The sequence below is a fragment of the Bombina bombina genome, chromosome 4 (assembly GCF_027579735.1).
Source record: "Bombina bombina isolate aBomBom1 chromosome 4, aBomBom1.pri, whole genome shotgun sequence".
Lineage (NCBI taxonomy): Eukaryota > Metazoa > Chordata > Amphibia > Anura > Bombinatoridae > Bombina > Bombina bombina.
In genome coordinates, this window is record NC_069502.1 from 1,223,983,549 (window position 1) to 1,224,005,526 (window position 21,978).

Sequence of the window (21,978 nt, forward strand, 5' to 3'; positions counted from 1 at the left end):
AAATTCCTATACTCATTGCAGTTGTTACCAAAGATCTAAAGGGATCATGTGTAACTCAACATGGGTTGGTGTAGTATATACGCAGCCACTGATGTTTTTGCCAATATTGAATATGGACATCCGAATATTAAAGGAATTAAATCCTCATTGACTACAATAAATAAGTAGCTAAATCATTCATTTTATAGTATTAATTACCCCTTGTGGTCTGATATAGTTCCCTTCTAAAAGCAAGTTAGTATATTGCAATAAGGGTAATGCCGCTGTGTTCACTACTTCAAAAGATAAAGCGTGTGTCTCTGAATCAAATTACATTCCACCTTGACATAAAAACTGTTAGTTGCTGCTGTGTGGAGGAGCTGTAGCAAGTTAGTCCACAGCACTTCAAGAGTTGAACAACTTGTATTTAGGTGTTAATTCGTACTGCTACATAATTGTTACTAAATAGTTGAAAAGATAGGAGAGCGCTAAATTATGCAAATGTATATATAGAATATAATTTAACTAGTGAAAGTATAGGAGAATGCCGAGCTGTGCATATATCTGCTAGGACTCCTCACCTTAAATCCACAATTCAAGTAAAGTGATACCTGTTATTAAAGGTCTGTTAAACTCGCACATTGCAAGTCCGATAGGATATAGTTAAACTAGTGACAGTGAATTGACCTGCACACTTATTCGGTAGAGTTTTCAATCATAGCAGTATAAGTTAAATCAATGTGGCTCCTCACATTAGAGCAGTATAAACTATATATATATATAGAAGAACACTTGGCTACGACCATAGTTAACATTAGATCAATATGAGGGTTTATTGTTAGCGTATTAAACAAAAGCTCCCTGAGGCAATCTAAAATACAGGAGCTCCAGGACTCCTCACCATTGCCCTAACGTCCCTAACATGTTTCGCCCTAATGGCTTTTTCAAAGGGTGAGCGCGGCGCTCACTTACTGGTTCTTAAAGGACAATAAGTCCCACCCTAATAATGACATCATCGTGGACTCGCCTATCTTAGAACCGCAATGGCCTGTGTTACAAGATGATTGGGCATCCGTAATAATTATGTTTAACCTCTTAAGGACATATGACGGAATTTTTCCATCATAAAACAATTGAGCAAACTGAAAGCTGTGTCCTTAAAGGGTTAATATCAGGTATTTTGTAAACAACTGTATTTGAGCAATATGTTATTCGGATGCATTTAAATTATATGATGTCCTACTTAAGCTGGCAGTATTGTAGCTACTGAATAGATATTCCGTGATCAAGCTCTAAGTATACAGATCCTAAGTCTGAAATATACGATTATTAGCTTACATCATTGGATTTCATAGTGAAAAAAGTGAACTTAGACTAGTGCTGTGCTAAACATGTGAAACAATATAGAAATAAATAGACCAAGTATTAAATGAAATGATACATTGTGTAAACCATAGTAGGTGAAAAAATTCCAATAAACGATATCGATTGATCAAAAAGGTGTGTGGGGGGGGAGTTTTATTCCCTGATATTCAATATTAAAGATTATGATGTTGTCAATGTGTGTGTGAAATGTGTGTACGGGGTTGCCATTATTGATTATCACAAAAGTGAGTGACTAGAAAAGGTAATATGAAAATTAATGTGAATTGTATAATAAACCCAATATTGTGAAAGAAGAAAAAATAAGTGAAAAAAATTGGAGGAAGGGGTAATGGGGAAATTCTAGTGAAGGAATTTTTATATGATATATTTTTACATATACAGAAGTGACATATCAAACACTAACGTAAGTATTGCTAGTTAATCTTAGGGCCCAGTTCATCTCATACAAGATAGTTTAAATAGACCTAAAGAGTATATTTTTTGTTAAATTACTGCCCATTGAAATTGGCAGATGCCACAAGAGTGTGCAAGTGCCCGGCTAGGTTGACTGCTCTAGAGTCCTAGGGTGGTTAGCCTAATGAAAGCTATTGATTGGCTATAAAAAGGGTGAGAAATTATTGTACTCATTAAGGCCTGATGGTTGTACTGAATTCATTAAGAAAATCCATTTACTTTCAGCTTGTAACAACTTTTTTTTCCAGATTTCCTCCTCTAATTCCAAGTTTTATTTTTTGTAACTCAAAGCACTTTAGGTCACTTTGTCTGGAATTGTGTTTATCAAAAAAATGTCTCGCAACTGAGGTTAGCTGTTTGCCTGCGTGTTGGTCTTTAGCTGCATTTTTAATGTTTCTTAGATGTTCTTGCAATCTGACTCTAATTTTTCTGGTTGACATGCCAATGTAGTATAAATTGCATTTACATTTTAATGCACAAATTATCCCTTTTGTTTGGCAGTTGATATGTGAGTTGATTGTATGGCTTTTATTAAAGAGGTCTTGTATTTTGTGTACTTTCAGCATGAAACTGCATGTCCAATACGTTCCGCATTTAAAGGAGCCAGTGGTAAAGCCACTTGGTGTTTTTGTACTGTCCAGGTGACTTGGACTGATGAGATCTTTTAAGTTTCTACTTCTTCTATATCCTGTTTGGATTTTATCACCTAGTATATTTTTTAGAATAGGATCTGATAATAAGATGTGCCAGTTATCTTGTAGAATATTTTTTATTCTTGAACTTGCTGGATTATAGGTAGAAATGAATCTGATTTGATCACATTTTTCTGTAGAAGTTAATTTCTATTAGTAGATCTTGCTCTGTGTTCTGCTTTTTTAATTGCCCTTTTGCTGTAACCTCACGCTAATAATCTTGCTGTGAGTTCTTTTGCTCTCTTGTGGTAGTTCATATCTGAGGAGCAGTTTCTCCTCATTCTGAGGAATTCCCCCGTAGGGAGAGCTTGGATTGTATTTGGTGCATGTGCACTTGTACTGTGCAGAACACTGTTTGTCGCTGTTGGTTTTCTATGAACATCCATAGAGAGAGTTCCTTCTACAGTTTTACTTATCTCTAAATCCAGAAAGTTGACTGTAGTTAAACTGGCATCATAGGTTAGTTTGATGTTAAGCAGATTTTTATTCAGATTTTGGAGAAATAGATCTAGATCTTCTTTAGTGCCCTCCCATAGGAAGAGCATATCATCTATGTACCGTATCCAGAGGGGAATTTTATCCAGAATATGAGAGTTTGTATCTGAGAAAACATATTTCTGCTCCCACCAGCCTAGAAATAAATTGGTGTAGGTTGGGGCACATGCAGTGCCGATAGCAGTTCCTCTTGTTTGTAGAAAAAAGCCGTTGTTAAAAGTGAAATAATTATGTTTGAGTACAAATTTTAATAATTGTAAAACAAACTCATCGTGGCTATTATCTTCTTCAGATCCCATGGTTAAGAACCAATTGACTGCCTCTAATCCTAACTCATGTTTAATACATGTGTATAGTGATTCTACATCAGCTGTGACTATCCAAGTATTTGCTGAGATATGAATATTATTTAAACGTATTAGGACATCAGTAGTGTCTTGGACATAAGATGTAATTTGTGTCAGATAATTCCTAAGTCTGAAGTCAATATATTGGCTTGCTCTCTCAGTGAGACTATTAATCCCTGACACAATGGGTCGACCGGGAGGATGATTTTTGTTTTTGTGGATCTTGGGGATTAGATAAAAGGTAGCTACTGTAGGATTTGTTACTTTGAGGAATTGGAATTCCTTTGCGTTAATAATGATGTCATTTTTGGCTCCATTTTTGGCTCCTTGTATCAAATTCATGTACAGAATCAGATATTCTTGAGTAGGGTTATATCCCAATTTTGAATAGCAAGAGGAGTCTCTTAACTGTTTATCTGTTTCTAATCTGTACATATTAAGAGGCCATAATACCATGTCCCCCCACTTATCAGAGTTTCTTATGATAACGTCATGCCATGATTGCATGTGTTTTAGGGCTCTCCATTCTTTGAATGTTAATTTCTGATTAGTTTTTTATTGTTATTGTCTGTGATTTGTAGTATTTTTTCACAGACAATGTCATTAAAAACCTGTAGTTGGGAACATTGATATATTGTGGGCATGAATGAAGATTTGTTCTAAATTTTATTTCGCCAATTATCTGTTATCCCCATTACAGAAGGAACCACACTGATTGTTTCACTTTCTGAGAGAAGAGTTTCTAAGTTTTCAAGAGTGTTTCTTTCATCATCTGACAAAAGATTCACATCACTTGGGTTAGTCAGAGTTTTTTTAGAGTAGAATCTTTTCAGGGCAATTTTTCGGATAAATAATTGGACATCTTTGATTGTTTCAAATTGGTCCATTAGGGGAGTGGGACAAAACATCATGCCTTTTGTAAGTACTTGTATATATTCTTTAGTTAGGAGACAAATTAATGATTCTCAGTGCGTCTTTTTCATCTGAGAAAACGGGCTTGGAGGTTTCTGGTATGGTATCCAGCCCTTTTTTTGTGTTTTGTTGTGTGGTTGACTCCTGTTGTTTCTTTTTGGTTTGCCACCTGCCTCTTCTGGTGTGTCTAGGTTTGAAGAGGCATTTCCTCCTAAAAAAAAATCCTCTTTTACCTCGCGTGATTCTCATATGACTATCTGAAATAGGGATTGATGGTTCACTATCTGATTCATGTGTTTCAGAATCTTCCCCTTCAGTATCAGAGATGTCACTCTGAACGATGGTTACCTTAGAGGGTTTGTTGTTGTTAGTATTACATTTCTTTTTCCATTTGTAAACTCTGTTATTGGCATAATCTGTTTTGTCCCTAGATAATTTTCCTTGTTTAGTTTTATTTCCTCCTCATATTTATCCAATTCTTTTTGGTATTGTTTGTATGTTGATTCGAATTCTTTAAGTGTTTCAAACTCCTGTAATTTAGTATTTAATTCCTGAATTTTGGTTTCCAGTATGTCATACTCAGCCTTATCATGTTTGATCAGTATCTGCATTAATTTAGCTGATGATTCTGAAAGAGCTGTTTCCCGTTCTGTATGATGTTCAGGGTTACGGAATTCGAAAGCTGGAAACAGTTGGATTCTTAACCCTCTAGGAATCAATTTAAGTTCAATGTATTTTTCGAAAAAGTAATGATTCCACCACAGTTTATCTTGCTTGTACATCAATTTATGGATCTCATTAAGAGTTTGGTTCATTCATATCTTGGTTATTTGTAGTACTGGTTGAGGGATTTTCGAAAACAGCATTTAAGTCAGTTACTCTCTTTTATTGCCTAGATAATCTGTCTGTTTCCTATTTGGAAGACATATTAGTTAAGACAGAAATCTAACCAAATTGTATGTGCGAGTTTAACAGACCTTTAATAACAGGTATCGCTTTACTTAAATTGTGGATTTAAGGTGAGGAGTCCTAGCAGATATATGCACAACTCAGCATTCTCCTATACTTTCACTAGTTAAATTATATTCTATCGAACTTGCAATGTGTGAGTTTAACAGACCTTTAATAACCGGTATTGTTTTACTTAAACTGTGGATTTAAAGTTAGGAGTCCTAGCAAACATTTGCATAATTTAGCGCTCTCCTATCTTTTCAACTATTTAGTAACAATTATGTAGCAGTACGAATTAACACCTAAATACAAGTTGTTCAACTCTTGAAGTGCTGTGGACTAACTTGCTACAGCTCCTCCACACAGCAGCAACTAACAGTTTTTATGTCAAGGTGGAATTTAATTTGATTCAGAGACACACGCTTTATCTTTTGAAGTAGTGAACACAGCGGCATTACCCTTATTGCAATATACTAACTTGCTTTAAAAGGGAACTATATCAGACCACAAGGGGTAATTAATACTATAAAAACAGAATTTATGCTTACCTGATAAATTACTTTCTCTTGTGATGTATCGAGTCCACGGATTCATCCTTTACTTGTGGGATATTCTACTTCCCAACAAGAAGTGGCAAAGAGAGCACACAGCAGAGATGTCCATATAGCTCCCCCTTTAGCTCCACCCCCCCAGTCATTCGACCGAAGGTTAGGAAGAAAAAGGAAAAACCATAGGGTGCAGTGGTGACTGTAGTTTAAACAAAAAAGTTACCTGACTTAATAGCCAGGGCGGGCCGTGGACTCGATACATCACAAGAGAAAGTAATTTATCAGGTAAGCATGAATTCTGTTTTCTCTTGTAAGATGTATAGAGTCCACGGATTCATCCTTTACTTGTGGGATACCAATACCAAAGCTTTAGGACACGGATGAAGGGAGGGAACAAGACAGGTACCTTAAACGGAAGGCACCACTGCTTGTAAAACCTTTCTCCCAAAAATAGCCTCCGAAGAAGCAAAAGTATCGAATTTGTAAAATTTGGAAAAACATAATTTATGTAAGAACTTACCTGATAAATTCATTTCTTTCATATTAGCAAGAGTCCATGAGCTAGTGACGTATGGGATATACATTCCTACCAGGAGGGGCAAAGTTTCCCAAACCTCAAAATGCCTATAAATACACCCCTCACCACACCCACAAATCAGTTTAACGAATAGCCAAGAAGTGGGGTGATAAGAAAAAAGTGCGAAAGCATAAAAAATAAGGAATTGGAACAATTGTGCTTTATACAAAAAAATCATAACCACCACAAAAAGGGTGGGCCTCATGGACTCTTGCTAATATGAAAGAAATGAATTTATCAGGTAAGTTCTTACATAAATTATGTTTCTTTCATGTAATTAGCAAGAGTCCATGAGCTAGTGACGTATGGGATAATGACTACCCAAGATGTGGATCTTTCCACGCAAGAGTCACTAGAGAGGGAGGGATAAAATAAAGACAGCCAATTCCGCTGAAAAATAATCCACACCCAAAATAAAGTTTAAATTTTATAATGAAAAAAACTGAAATTATAAGCAGAAGATTCAAACTGAAACAGCTGCCTGAAGTATTTTTCTACCAAAAACAGCTTCAGAAGAAGAAAACACATCAAAATGGTAGAATTTAGTAAAAGTATGCAAAGAAGACCAAGTTGCTGCTTTGCAAATCTGATCAACCGAAGCTTCATTCCTAAACGCCCAGGAAGTAGAAACAGACCTAGTAGAATGAGCTGTAATCCTTTGAGGCGGAGTTTTACCTGACTCGACATAAGCATGATGAATTAAAGATTTTAACCAAGATGCCAAAGAAATGGCAGAGGCCTTCTGACCTTTCCTAGAACCGGAAAAGATAACAAATAGACTAGAAGTCTTTCGGAAATTCTTAGTAGCTTCAACATAATATTTCAAAGCTCTAACTACATCCAAAGAATGTAGTGATTTCTCCTTAGAATTCTTAGGATTAGGACATAATGAAGGAACCACAATTTCTCTACTAATGTTGTTGGAATTCACAACCTTAGGTAAAAATTTAAAAAGTTCGCAACACCGCCTTATCCTGGTGAAAAATCAGAAAAGGAGACTCACAAGAAAGAGCAGATAATTCAGAAACTCTTCTGGCAGAAGAGATGGCCAAAAGGAACAAAACTTTCCAAGAAAGTAATTTAATGTCCAATGAATGCATAGATTCAAACGGAGGAGCTTGAAGAGCCCCCAGAACCAAATTCAAACTCCAAGGAGGAGAAATTGACTTAATGACAGGTTTTATACGAACCAAAGCTTGTACAAAACAATGAATATCAGGAAGATTAGCAATCTTTCTGTGAAAAAGAACAGAAAGAGCAGAGATTTGTCCTTTCAAGGAACTTGCAGACAAACCTTTATCCAAACCATCCTGAAGAAACTGTAAAATTCTCGGAATTCTAAAAGAATGCCAGGAAAAATGATGAGAAAGACACCAAGAAATATAAGTCTTCCAGACTCTATAATATATCTCCCTAGATACAGATTTACGAACCTGTAACATAGTATTAATCACAGAGTCAGAGAAACCTCTTTGACTAAGAATCAAGCGTTCAATCTCCATACCTTCAAATTTAAGGATTTGAGATCCTGATGGAAAAAAGGACCTTGCGACAGAAGGTCTGGTCTTAACGGAAGAGTCCACGGTTGGCAAGAGGCCATCCGGACAAGATCCGCATACCAAAACCTGTGAAGCCATGCTGGAGCTACCAGCAGAACAAACGAGCATTCCTTCAGAATCTTGGAGATTACTCTTGGAAGAAGAACTAGAGGCGGAAAGATATAGGCAGGATGATACGTCCAAGGAAGTGACAATGCATCCACTGCTTCCGCTTGAGGATCCCTGGATCTGGACAGATACCTGGGAAGTTTCTTGTTTAGATGAGAGGCCATCAGATCTATTTCTGGAGGTCCCCACATTTGAACAATCTGAAGAAATACCTCTGGCTGAAGAGACCATTCGCCCGGATGCAATGTTTGGCGACTGAGATAATCCGCTTCCCAATTGTCTATACCTGGGATATGAACCGCAGAAACTAGACAGGAGCTGGATTCCGCCCATATCAGAATTCGAGATACTTCTTTCATAGCCAGAGGACTGTGAGTCCCTCCTTGATGATTGATGTATGCCACAGTTGTAACATTGTCTGTCTGAAAACAAATGAACGATTCTCTCTTTAGAAGAGGCCAAGACTGAAGAGCTCTGAAAATTGCACGGAGTTCCAAAATATTGATCGGTAATCTCACCTCCTGAGATTCCCAAACCCCTTGTGCTGTCAGAGACCCCCAAACAGCTCCCCAACCTGTCAGACTTGCATCTGTTGAAATTACAGTCCAGGTCGGAAGAACAAAAGAAGCCCCCTGAACTAAACGATGGTGATCTGTCCACCACGTCAGAGAGTGTCGTACAATCGGTTTTAAAGATATTAATTGAGATATCTTTGTGTAATCCCTGCACCACTGGTTCAGCATACAGAGCTGAAGAGGTCGCATGTGAAAACGAGCAAAGGGGATCGCGTCCGATGTGACTGAAGGTTTCGACAAGCTGATATCAATTTTAGACGTCTCTTGTCTGTCAAAGATAGAGTCATGGACACTGAATCTATCTGGAAACCTAAAAAGGTTACCCTTGTCTGAGGAATCAATTAACTTTTTGGTAAATTGATCCTCCAACCATGATCTTGAAGAAACAACACAAGTCGATTCGTATGAGATTCTGCTAAATGTGAAGACTGAGCAAGTACCAAGATATCGTCCAAATAAGGAAATACCACAATACCCTGTTCTTTGATTACAGACAGAAGGGCACCGAGAACCTTTGTAAAAATTCTTGGAGCTGTTGCTAGGCCAAACGGCAGAGCCACAAACTGGTAATGCTTGTCTAGGAAAGAGAATCTCAGAAACTGATAGTGATCTGGATGAATCGGAATATGCAGATATGCATCCTGTAAATCTATTGTAGACATATAATGCCCTTGCTGAACAAAAGGCAGGATAGTCCTTACAGTTACCATTTTGAATGTTGGTATCCTTACATAACGATTCAATATTTTTAGATCCAGAACTGGTCTGAAGGAATTCTCCTTCTTTGTTACAATGAAGAGATTTGAATAAAACCCCAGCCCCTGTTCCAGAACTGGAACTGGCATAATTACTCCAGCCAACTCTAGATCTGAAACACATTTCAGAAATGCTTGAGCCTTCGCTGGATTTACTGGGACACGGGAAAGAAAAAATCTCTTTGCAGGAGGCCTTATCTTGAAGCCAATTCTGTACCCTTCTGAAACAATGTTCTGAATCCAAAGATTGTGAACAGAATTGATCCAAATTTCTTTGAAAAAACGTAATCTGCCCCCTACCAGCTGAGCTGGAATGAGGGCCGCACCTTCATGTGGACTTAGGAGCTGGCTTTGATTTTCTAAAAGGCTTGGATTTATTCCAGACTGGAGATGGTTTCCAAACTGATACCGCTCCTGAGGATGAAGGATCAGGCTTTTGTTCCTTGTTGTGACGAAAGGAACGAAAATGATTATTAGACCTAAATTTACCTTTAGATTTTTTATCCTGTGGTAAAAAAGTTCCTTTCCCTCCAGTAACAGTTGAGATAATAGAATCCAACTGAGAACCAAATAATTTATTACCCTGGAAAGAAAGGGAAAGCAGAGTAGACTTAGAAGACATATCAGCATTCCAAGTTTTAAGCCATAAAGCTCTTCTAGCTAAAATAGCTAGAGACATATACCTGACATCAACTCTAATGATATCAAAGATGGCATCCCAAATAAAATTATTAGCATGTTGAAGAAGAATAATAATGCTATGAGAATTATGATCTGATACTTGTTGCGCTAAAGCTTCTAACCAAAAAGTTGAAGCTGCAGCAACATCCGCTAAAGATATAGCAGGTCTAAGAAGATTACCTGAACACAAGTAAGCTTTTCTTAGAAAGGATTCAATTTTCCTATCTAAAGGATCCTTAAAGGAAGTACCATCTGCCGTAGGAATAGTAGTACGCTTAGCAAGAGTAGAGACAGCCCCATCAACCTTAGGGATTTTGTCCCAAAACTCTAATCTGTCAGATGGCACCGGATATAATTGCTTAAAACGTTTAGAAGGAGTAAATGAATTACCCAAATTATTCCATTCCCTGAAAATTACTTCAGAAATAGCACCAGGAACAGGAAAAACTTCTGGAATAACTACAGGAGATTTAAAAACCTTATCTAAACGTTTAGATTTAGTATCAAGAGGACCAGAATCCTCAATTTCTAATGCAATTAGGACATAAGTAAAGAACGAATAAATTCCATTTTAAATAAATACGAAGATTTATCAGCATCAACCTCTGAGACAGAATCCTCTGAACCAGAAGAACCATTATCAGAATCAGAATGATGATGTTCATTTAAAAATTCATCTGAAAAATGAGAAGTTTTAAAAGACTTTTTGCGTTTACTAGAAGGAGGAATAACAGACATAGCCTTCTTAATGGATTTAGAAACAAAATCTCTTATGTTAACAGGAACACTCTGAGTATTAGATGTTGACGGAACAGCAACAGGTAATGTAACTTTACTAAAGGAAATATTATCTGCATTAACAAGTTTTTCATGACATTCAATATAAACAACAGCTGGAGGAATAGCTACCAAAAGTTTACAGCAGATACACTTAGCTTTGGTAGCTCCAGCACCAGGCAGCGATTTTCCAGAAGTATCTTCTGACTCAGTTTCAACGTGGGACATCTTGCAATATGTAATAGAAAAAACAACATATAAAGCAAAATTTATCAAATTCCTTAAATGACAGTTTCAGGAATGGGAAAAAATGCCAGTGAACAAGCTTCTAGCAACCAGAAGCAATAAATAATGAGACTTAAATAATGTGGAGACAATAGTGACGCCACATCCGGAACGCCGACACTTTTGGCGCAAAAGAACGTCAAAAATGACGCAACTTCCGGCGACACGTATGACGCCGGAAACAGAAAAAAAATTTGCGCCAAAAAAGTCTGCGCCAAGAATGACGCAATAAAATGAAGCATTTTCAGCCCCCGCGAGCCTAACAGCCCACAGGGAAAAGTCAAATTTTAAGGTAAGAAAAAAATGATTTATTCAAATGCATTATCCCAAATATGAAACTGACTGTCTGAAATAAGGAATGTTGAACATCCTGAGTCAAGGCAAATAAATGTTTGAATACATATATTTAGAACTTTAAAAAAGTGCCCAACCATAGCTTAGAGTGTCACAGAAAATAGGACTTACTTACCCCAGGACACTCATCTACATGTTGTAGAAAGCCAAACCAGTACTGAAACGAAAATCAGCAGAGGTAATGGTATATATATATATAAGAGTATATCGTCGATCTGAAAAGGGAGGTAAGAGATGAATCTCTACGACCGATAACAGAGAACCTATGAAATAGACCCCGTAGAAGGAGATCATTGAATTCAAATAGGCAATACTCTCCTCACATCCCTCTGACATTCACTGCACGCTGAGAGGAAAACCGGGCTCCAACCTGCTGCGGAGCGCATATCAACGTAGAATCTAGCACAAACTTACTTCACCACCTCCATAGGAGGCAAAGTTTGTAAAACTGATTTGTGGGTGTGGTGAGGGGTGTATTTATAGGCATTTTGAGGTTTGGGAAACTTTGCCCCTCCTGGTAGGAATGTATATCCCATACGTCACTAGCTCATGGACTCTTGCTAATTACATGAAAGAAAAGTATGCAGCGAAGACCAAGTCGCTGCCTTACAAATCTGTTCAACAGAAGCCTCATTTTTAAAAGCCCATGTGGAAGCCACTGCTCTGGTAGAATGAGCAGTAATTCTTTCAGGAGGCTGCTGGCCAGCAGTCTCATAGGCCAAACGGATGATGCTTTTCAGCCAAAAGGAAAGAGAGGTAGCAGTCGCCTTCTGACCTCTCCTCTTACCAGAATAGATAACAAACAATGAAGGTGTTTGTCTGAAATCCTTAGTTGCTTGTAAATAGAACTTTAAAGCACGAACCACATCAAGATTGTGTAACAGACGTTCCTTCTTCGAAGCCCTCTCCTGCTTGATTCTGGCAACCAGACGAGGGAGGAGAGGAAACGGTGGAAAAACATAGGCCAGATTGAAGGACCAAGGCGCTGCTAGAGCATCTATCAGCACCGCCTGGGGATCCCGGGACCTGGACCCGTAAAGAGGAAGTTTGGTGTTCTGACGGGACGCCATCAGATCCAATTCTGGAGTGCCCCATAGCTGAGTCAGCTGGGAAAATACCTCCGGGTGGAGTTCCCACTCCCCCGGGTGAAAAGTCTGACGACTTAGAAAATCCGCCTCCCAGTTGTCTACTCCTGGGATGTGAATTGCTGAGAGATGGCAAGAGTGATCCTCCGCCCACCTGTTTATTTTGGTTACTTCCGTCATAGCTAGGGAACTCCTTGTTCCCTCTTGATGATTGGCGTAAGCTACAGTTGTGATGTTGTCCGACTGAAATCTGATGAATTTGGCCGCAGCTAGCTAAGGCCATGCCTGAAGCGCGTTGAATATCGCCCTCAGTTCCAGAATGTTTATCGGGAGAAGAGCTTCTTCCCGAGACCATAAGCCCTGAGCTTTCAGGGAGTCCCAGACTGCACCCCAGCCCAACAGACTGGCGTCGGTCGTTACGATGATCCACTCTGGTCTGCGGAAACACATTCCCTGAGACAGGTGATCCTGAGACAACCACCAGAGAAGAGAATCTCTGGTCTCCTGGTCCAGCTGTATTTGAGGAGACAAATCTGCATAATCCCCATTCCACTGTTTGAGCATGCATAGTTGCAGTGGTCTGAGGTGAATCCGTGCAAAAGGAACTATGTCCATTGCCGCTACTATTAGTCCGATTGTCTCCATGCACTGAGCTACAGATGGCCGAGGAATGGAATGAAGGACTCGGCAAGTGGTTAAGAGTTTTAACTTTCTGACCTACGTCAGAAATATTTTCATTTCTACTGAGTCTATCAGAGTTCCTAGGAAGGAAACTCTTGTGAGAGGGGAGAGAGAACTCTTTTTGATGTTCACCTTCCACCCGTGAGACCTCAGAAAGGCCAATACAATTTCCGTGTGAGACTTGGCTCTTTGGAAAGTCGACGCCTGAATTAAGATGTCGTCTAGATAAGGCGCCACTGCTATGCCCCGCGGTTTTAGAACCGCCAGGAGGGACCCTAGCACCTTTGTGAAAATTCTGGGAGCTGTGGCCAACCCAAAAGGAAGAGCCACAAACTGGTAATGCTTGTCCAGAAAGGCGAACCTGAGAAACTGGTGATGATCTTTGTGGATAGGAATGTGCAGATACGTATCCTTTAAATCCACGGTGGTCATATATTGACCCTCCTGGATCATTGGTAAGATTCCCTTAATGCCCAAACCGGATCGACAATAAGCCAGAAAACCGGTTAAAAAAACGTTCAGCACCTTGCCACAGCTCTGCTGTGGCCCTACCTGCCCTTGGGAACCAGATTTGTGGGGGAAAAGCTTCTTATAGGCCCTCAAACTGCAGCAGGACCCTCCATGTGAAACAGCCTGAACTTCTAGTCAAATATAACTGCGCATCTGAGGCGCGAAATTAGGCCCCTCCCACCTCACTACGGTGCCTGTGAGGCCTAAAGAAACACTCCCAAGTGTTTTAGTAATAGCCATGTGGGTAACAACCCCTGAAAGAAAACCAAAGGAACCTTCAAAGTGTCTCAAAAAACGATATTTTCAATAAAAACCGCTTGCTATGAAAATAGTGTCAACCAGCATAAACTAGCCCTGTTATGTAAGCTGGAAATTCCATACTTAGTCTCTGAATACAGCTTACCCTTCCCTCATGGGGATATTAACAGTCTTTTCTAGCATTATCACAGTCTTGTCTAGAAATAAATGACTGAACATACCTTATTGCAGCCTAACCTGCAAACCGTTCCCCCCAACTGAAGTTTTCTTGCACTCCTCAGTCCTGTGTGGGAACAGCAGTGGATTTTAATTACAACATGCTAAAATCATCTTCCTCCCTGCAGAAATCTTCATCACCTTTCTGCTAGAGAGTAAATAGTACACACCGGTACCATTTAAAATAACAAACTCTTGCTTGTAGAAAATAAAAACTACAATTCTAACACCACATTCACTTTACCCTTCCATTGCTTAAAGCCGGCAAAGAGAATGACTGGGGAGTGGAGCTAGAGGGGGAGCTATATGGACAGCTCTGCTGTGTGCTCTCTTTGCCACTTCCTGTTGGGAAGGAGAATATCCCACAAGTAAAGGATGAATCCGTGGACTCGATACATCTTACAAGAGAAATGAATGATTTAGCTACTTATTTATTGTAGTCAATGAAGATTTAATTCCTTTAATTTTCGGATGTCCACATTCAATATTGGCAAAAACATCAGTGGCTGCGTATATACTACACCAACCCATGTTGAGTTACACATGATCCCTTTAGATCTTTGGTAACAACCGCAATGAGTATAGGAATTTTCCTCCAGCTGATATACTCACGAATTTTACAAACAATTAACTCTATATAGGATATGACCAATACCAGTTCGTAATAATTTTAGAACTGGTGCTGCTTACAAAAGTTAGCTACAGGTACCAACCAGGTCGCTATATATTAGCCTTATTCAGCTCTTTTGAGACATATCCTTTAATAACATCTTACTTTGCAAGGGAATTTTTCCCATTCAACATATTAACTCTATGCTATGTCACAGAAGGAATCTACCTAACATGGAGACCTACATATAACAACCAATTTAGGATTATATTATAACTCCTGGGGTTTCTTAATTTTAAACAATCTTATAAGATACGTAATACTGTCAAGTCAGTCACGCTCACTATTGTAAGTGAATAGCATTATTGCATACGCAATATTTAACTGTGCCAATTTGAAGTTAGTCACTAGTCTGACTATTGAGTCAATAATATTTTAGCTACAAGTTCAACTACTCTACTTAGTTACATTGTGTCTACACAAACTCTAATTTCAGTTGTTACTTGATATATTCCACTACACTCTGTTAGGGAATACTGTGTGTTCTTTCTTTATCAGTAGCTGTAATCCCCCCCTCAACCTTCTGACATACTATGAATGAAGTGTATTCTCTATACACAAAATAGTTTACTATAATTGTTGGGTTATAATCTATTCAGTCAATTTAACTTGGGTCTTTTGGAAGCTCCTGGGTGTGCTTTTAACTTTATATTTTTCTTTATTTTATGTGTAATCAGTACCAATAAAAGTTAAGTTTTGAGCTGCCATTTTCAGTCTTTTCTTTCAGCCGTCTCCCCGTGGTGCTTGTTAGCTGTCCTTCTATCATGGCTGATAAAACCGTAACCGATGCTATTATCCCTAAAAAGCCTGAGAGGATGGAAGAGACTGCTGCACAGTCAACCTCAACAGAAAAGTCTGAAGAAGTTGATGTGGATGCTGAAGCCAAACAACTACTTGGTGCAGGACACAGGCATCTGGTTATGAAAGACATCCGTGCTGCTGTAAATGCATTCCAAGAGGCAAGCGGCCTTCTAGCAAAGAAACATGGGGAGACAGCTGATGAGTGTGCGGAAGCATTTTTTGCTTATGGAATTAGTCTTCTTGAATTAGCGAAAATGGAGAATGTTGTACTTGGTAATGCCCTAGAAGGAATGCCAGAAGAGGAGGAAGAGGGTGAGAAGGAAGATCCCAATATTCCAAGTGCAGATAATCTTGATGAGAAAGAAAGGGAGCAGTTGAGAGAGCAGGTTTACGATGCAATGGCTGAAGATGAAGCAAAACCAACCAATGGACATGCTGAAGCTGAAAGCAAACCAAAGGAAGATGTTGACATGGAGACAAAGGAAAGCAATGGTGATGTACCAGAAAGTGAGGAAAAAGATGCAGAAATGGAGGAAGATAAACCTGAAGATTCAAAGACTGAAAGCAATAAACCGGAGTTGTCAAAGACCAAAAACCAACCTGAGTCATCAAAGGATGAAAGCAAACTTGAAAAATCAAAAGATGAAAGCAAACCCGAAGCAACTAAGACTGAAAGCAAACCTGAGGCATCAAAGGATGTAAGCCAACTTGAAGAATCAAAAGATGAAAGCAAACCTGAGGCATCAAAGGACGAAAGCAAACCTGAAGAATCAAAGAATGACAGCAAACCTGAGGCAGCTAAGGCTGAAAGCATTAAACCTGAAGACTCAAAGACTGAAAGCAAACCTGAGTCAACTAAGACTGAAAGCAATAAACCTGAAGAATCTGCAGAAGCAGGTAAGCCAGTGAAGACAAAGACTGATGAAAAAGCTGACAAACTTGAGAGTGAAAAGCAGGAAACAGAAGCAGTAGAGCAAGGTGAAGAAAAAACTAAAGAGGTGGATGCAAAAGTAGTTGTGGATTCTTCTGAGGCAAAGGAAGAAAATTCAGTCAAAGAATCTGAAACCAAGGATGGTGACTCTGAAGCTGCTTCAAAAGACCTAGAGCCTAGTAAAAGTGAGAAGCAAGCTGAGGAAAAGACAAATGAAGACCAAGAACAGATGGATGCTGAAGAAGAGGAGGGCTCTGAAGAAGAGGCTGAAGGATCTGAAGAAAAAGAAAATGAAGAGGATGATGTTGGAAATCTGCAGCTTGCTTGGGAAATGTTGGACTTATCAAAAAGTAATTTTTCAAAGACAGAAGACCAAAGAAGCTCAGTTAAAAGCTGCTCAGGCACACCTAAAACTAGGTGAAGTCAGCGTTGAGTCAGAAAACTATTCCCAAGCAGTGGACGATTTTCTTGCATGTCTAAACATCCAGAAAGAACACTTTGAAGAACATGACAGACTTCTTGCAGAGACCCATTACCAGCTTGGTTTGGCCTACCAATACAGTAGCAAGCATGAAGAGGCAATTTCTCACTTTAACCAGTCTGTGGAGGTGATCGAAAAGAGGATGGCTGTACTAACAGAGCAGAAAAATAAAGCTGGGGAAGAACCTACTGCAGACATCCAAAAGGAAATGGATGAACTGAAAGGCTTGCTCCCTGATATTAAGGAGAAAATTGAAGATTCAAAAGAAGCGCAGAAAACTGCAAAGACAACAGAAATAGCACTTAAAGAAACTCTGGCTGGATCATCTGGATTTTCACAAGAAAATGGAAGCACTTCTTCTGCTATCTCTGTGGAAAAGGAGAACACTGTACCTGCAACCAACTGTGTATCAGATATTTCCCATCTGGTCAGGAAAAAGAGGAAACCAGAAGAGGAGAGTCCCCTAAAAGACAGCGAAGCTAAGAAACCAAAACCAGAACTGGTTGAAAATGGAGCAGGCAGTGGAGATGCTGTAGTACCTACTAATGAAGAAGCAGAGAAAGCTGAAGAGGCAGATAAGCAGACGCCCATGGAGACTGGAGCTGTGGAGAGTACTGCGTGATGAATGGACAGAATATTTTTGTATATAAGTTTTTCCACTTTGGTTCAGAACGTCTTTTGTAAAGTTAATAAAGGTTAATTAAAGCTGTAAAAAAAAAAAAGTTAAGTTTAAACGTAGAGCCATCTTGCTCACTTAGTGAGAACAGTTACCTCAGCAGTTGCAGTACGTTAGTGTTATTTATTTATGATGGTGCATATCATATTAACCTCCTGAGTGCTATATATGTAGTCTTTTTCTTGATAGAGCTCTTTCCTCTTCTGGGCTAATTTTGTTAGTGCATTACTACATAACACCTTTTCTATCCCATAAAACTCTATTACAGGGACGAATTCCCTTGGTATAATAGTGGGAAACAGACGGTTAAAAATAACAATATATTATTCACACTTATGTAGTGCCGTTGGTCCCCCCTTTTCTTTTCAATGTGACTCTCTTAGTCTATAGATCATTCATCTACTGAGCCTACATGTGACTAAGTCTATAGATCATTTATCTACTGAGCCTACATGTGACTATCTGAGTCAATAGATCATCCATCTACTGAGCCTACATGTGACTCTCTGAGTCTATAATTTATCTGCTGAGCCTACATGTGACTCTGAGTCTATAGATCATCCATCTACTGAGCCTAAATGTGACTGAGTCTATAGATCATCCATCTACTGAGCCTAAATGTGACTGAGTCTATAGATCATTCATCTACTGAGCCTACATGTGACTGAGTCTATAAATCATTCATCTACTGAGCCTACATGTGACTGAGTCTATAGATCATCCATCTACTTAGTCTAAATGTGACTGAGTCTATAGATCATCCATCTACTGAGCCTACATGTGACTGAGTCAATAGATCATTCATCTACTGAGCCTACATGTGACTGAGTCTATAGATCATTTATCTACTGAGCCTACATGTGACTATCTGAGTCAATAGATCATCCATCTACTGAGCCTACATGTGACTCTCTGAGTCTATAGATAATTTATCTGCTGAGCCTACATGTGACTATTTGAGTCTATAGATCATTCATCTACTGAGCCTACATGTGACTCTCTTAGTCAATAGATCACCCATCTACTGAGCCTAAATGTGACTGAGTCTATAGATCATTCATCTACTGAGCCTACATGTGACTCTCTTAGTCTATAGATCATCCATCTACTGAGCCTACATGTGACTGAGTCTATAGATCATTCATCTACTGAGCCTACATGTGACTGAGTCTATAGATCATTCATCTACTGAGCCTACATGTGACTGAGTCTAAAGATCATTCATCTACTGAGCCTGCATGTGACTCGGGAAACAAAATGAAATTTATGCTTACAAGATAAATTCCTTTCCTACCTGGCAGGGATAGTCCACAACTTCATTCATAACTGTTGGAAATATCAAAACCTGGACACCAGGAGGAGGCAAAGACACCCCAGCCAAAGGCTATAAATATCCCACCCACTTCCCCTATTCTCCCAGTCATACGGCCGAGGGAACAAGGAAAAGCAGTAGAAACATTAGGGTATAGAGGTGCCAGAAGAAGAAATTAACAAGGAAGCCGTCTAAAAAAGAAAATGTATGCTTACCTGATAAATGTATTTCTTTTTAGACACAATGAGTCCACGGATCATCATCCTTACTTGTGGGATATCGCCTCCTGGTCAGCAGGAGAAGGCAAAGAGCACCACAGCAGAGCTGTTAAATAGCTCCACCCTTCCCTCCCACTCCAGTCATTCGAACCGAAGTTAGGAAGAGAAAGGAAAAGCCAAAGTGCAGAGGTGTATGAAGCTTACAATCAAGAACACCCTGTCTTAAAAATAACAGGGCAGGCCATGGACTCATCGTGTCTAAAAAGAAACAAATTTATCAGGTAAGCATAAATTTTCTTTTCTTTTTAAAGACACAACTTGTGGGATTACAATACTAAGCTAGAGTACGGATGATAAGGGAGGGACAAGACAGGGAACCTAAACAGAAGGCACTACTGCTTGAAGAACCTTTCTCCCAAAAACAGCATCAGCCGAGGCAAAAGTATCAAATTTGTAAAATTTAGAAAAAGTGTGAAGAGAAGACCAAGTTGCAGCCTTGAAAATCTGTTCCACAGAAGCTTAATTTTTGAATGCCCATGAGGAAGCAACCACCCTAGTGGATCGAGCCGTAATTCTTTCAGGAGGGTGCTGTCCAGCAGTCTCATTTGCAAAGCGGTTGATACTCCTTAAACAAAAAGAAAGAGGTAGCCGTAGCTTTCTGACCCTTACGTTTTCCAGAAAAAATTAAGAACAGAGAAGAAGACTGCCAAATGTCCTTAGTTGGTTGTAAGTAGAACTTTAAAGCACGGACTACATCCAAATTATGCAGAAGCCTTTCCTTCGGAGAAGAAGAAGGATAAAGAAGAAGGATAAGGACACAAAGAAGGAACAACAATCTCCTGATTAATGTTCCTGTCTGAAACAATCTTAGGAAGGAACCCTAGTTTAGTACATAAAACTACCTTATCCGAATGGAAAATAAGGTAAGCCAAATTGTATTGCAACGCTGAAAGCTCAGGCACTCTTCGAGCTGAAGAAAAAGCAACAAGAAATAAAACTTTCCAAGATAACAACTTAATATCTAAGGAATTCATAGGCTCAAACGGAGCCCCTTGAAGAACCTTAAGAACTAAATTCAGACTCCATGGAGGAGTAACCGGTTTGAACACAGGCCTGATCCTAACCAAGGCCTGACAAAAGGATTGAACATCTGGAACAGCAGCCATACAATTGTGTAACAAAATAGATAAAGCAGAGATCTGACCCTTTAGGGAACTTGCCGATAAACCCTTCTCCAATCCTTCTTAGAGAAAAGACAAAATTCTGGGAATCCTAACCATGAGTAGCCCTTGGATTCACACCAATAAAGATATTTACGCCATATCTTATAGTAAATCTTTCTAGTTACAGGCTTACGCGCCTGAATCAAGGTCTCTATGACCGAATCAGAAAAACCCCGCTTGGATAGAATTAAGCGTTCAATCTCCAAGCAGTCAGCTTAAGAGAAATTAGATTTGGATGAAGGAAGGGTCCTTGAATGAGAAGATCCTTCCTCAATGGCAGTCTCAAAGGTGGCAGGGATGACATGTCCACCAGATTGGCATACCAAATCCTGCGAGGCCACGCAAAAGCAATGAGGATCACTGATGCCTTCTCCTGTTTGATTTGAGCAATGACCCGAGGAAGAAGAGCAAACGGGGGAAAAAGATATGCTAGGCTGGAGGACCAAGGAACTGCTAGAGCATCTATCAGTTCCGCCTGAGGATCCCTGGACCTCGACCCGTATCTCGGGAGCTTGGCATTCTGACGAGATGCCATGAGATCTAACTCCGGCCAACCCCATTTAAGGATCAGGTTGGAGAATACTTCCGGATGGAGTTCCCACTCTCCTGGATGAAAAGTCTGCCTGCTCAGAAAATCAGCCTCCCAGTTGTCCACCCCTGGTATGTGGATCTCTGACAGATGGCAAGAATGAGCCTCCGCCAACCGGATTATCTTGGCTACCTCTGTCATCGCTAAGGAACTCCTCGTTCCTCCCTGATGATTGATGTAAGCCACTGTCGTTATGTTGTCCGTCTTGAACCTGATGAACTGGGCCAAAGCCAACTGAGGCCAGGCCAGAAGAGCATTGAAGATTGCTCTCAGTTCCAGGATGTTTATAGGAAGAACAGACTCCGCCTAATCCACACTCCCTGAGCCTTTAGAGGACCCCAGACAGCTCCCCACCCTAGAAGGCCGGCATCTGTTGTCACAATCACCCAGAATGGTCTGCGAAAGCATGTTCCCTGGGATAGATGATCCAGAGACAACCAATATTGAAGTGAATCCCTTGTCTCCTGCTCCAGGGTTATTCGAGGAGACAAGTCTGCATAATCTCCATTCCACAGCCTGAGCATGTTTAACTACAGAGGTCTGAAGTGAAACCAAGCAAACGGGATGATGTCCATTGCCGCCACCATCAGCCCGATTACTTCCATGCACTGGGCTTGACAGGTATCTAGAATCTTTGATTTCCCAACCTCTGTCAGAAAAATCCTCATGGATATAGAATCGATTAGTTCCCAAGAAAGTCACCCTTGCTTTCGGGATTAAGGAACTTTTTTCCAGATTTACCTTCCACCCGTGAGTTCTCAGGAAGGATAGTACAATGTCGGTATGGGAACTTGTGTCAGGATTCTGTTTTCATACCTTAACGATACGTACTGGCCCTTTAATTTATTCTGTGACCAACCTATAAAAGGCTCCTCCTCTCTCTTTTTTTTTTT

At 39.7% G+C, this 21,978-nt stretch overlaps 2 protein-coding genes across 2 annotated transcripts in view; one reads left to right on the forward strand and one right to left on the reverse strand.

Moving 5' to 3' along the window:
• TCTE1 (t-complex-associated-testis-expressed 1) overlaps positions 1-21,978 on the reverse strand; it is a 190,377-nt gene that overhangs the window by 102,361 nt on the left and 66,038 nt on the right. The window lies entirely within an intron of this gene.
• LOC128658220 (histone-binding protein N1/N2-like) lies at positions 15,594-17,783 on the forward strand. The gene is given in 2 exon segments (XM_053712753.1): positions 15,594-16,938; positions 16,940-17,783. Coding segments are annotated over 2 exon segments (2,070 nt in total). The 5' UTR covers positions 15,594-15,618; the 3' UTR covers positions 17,690-17,783.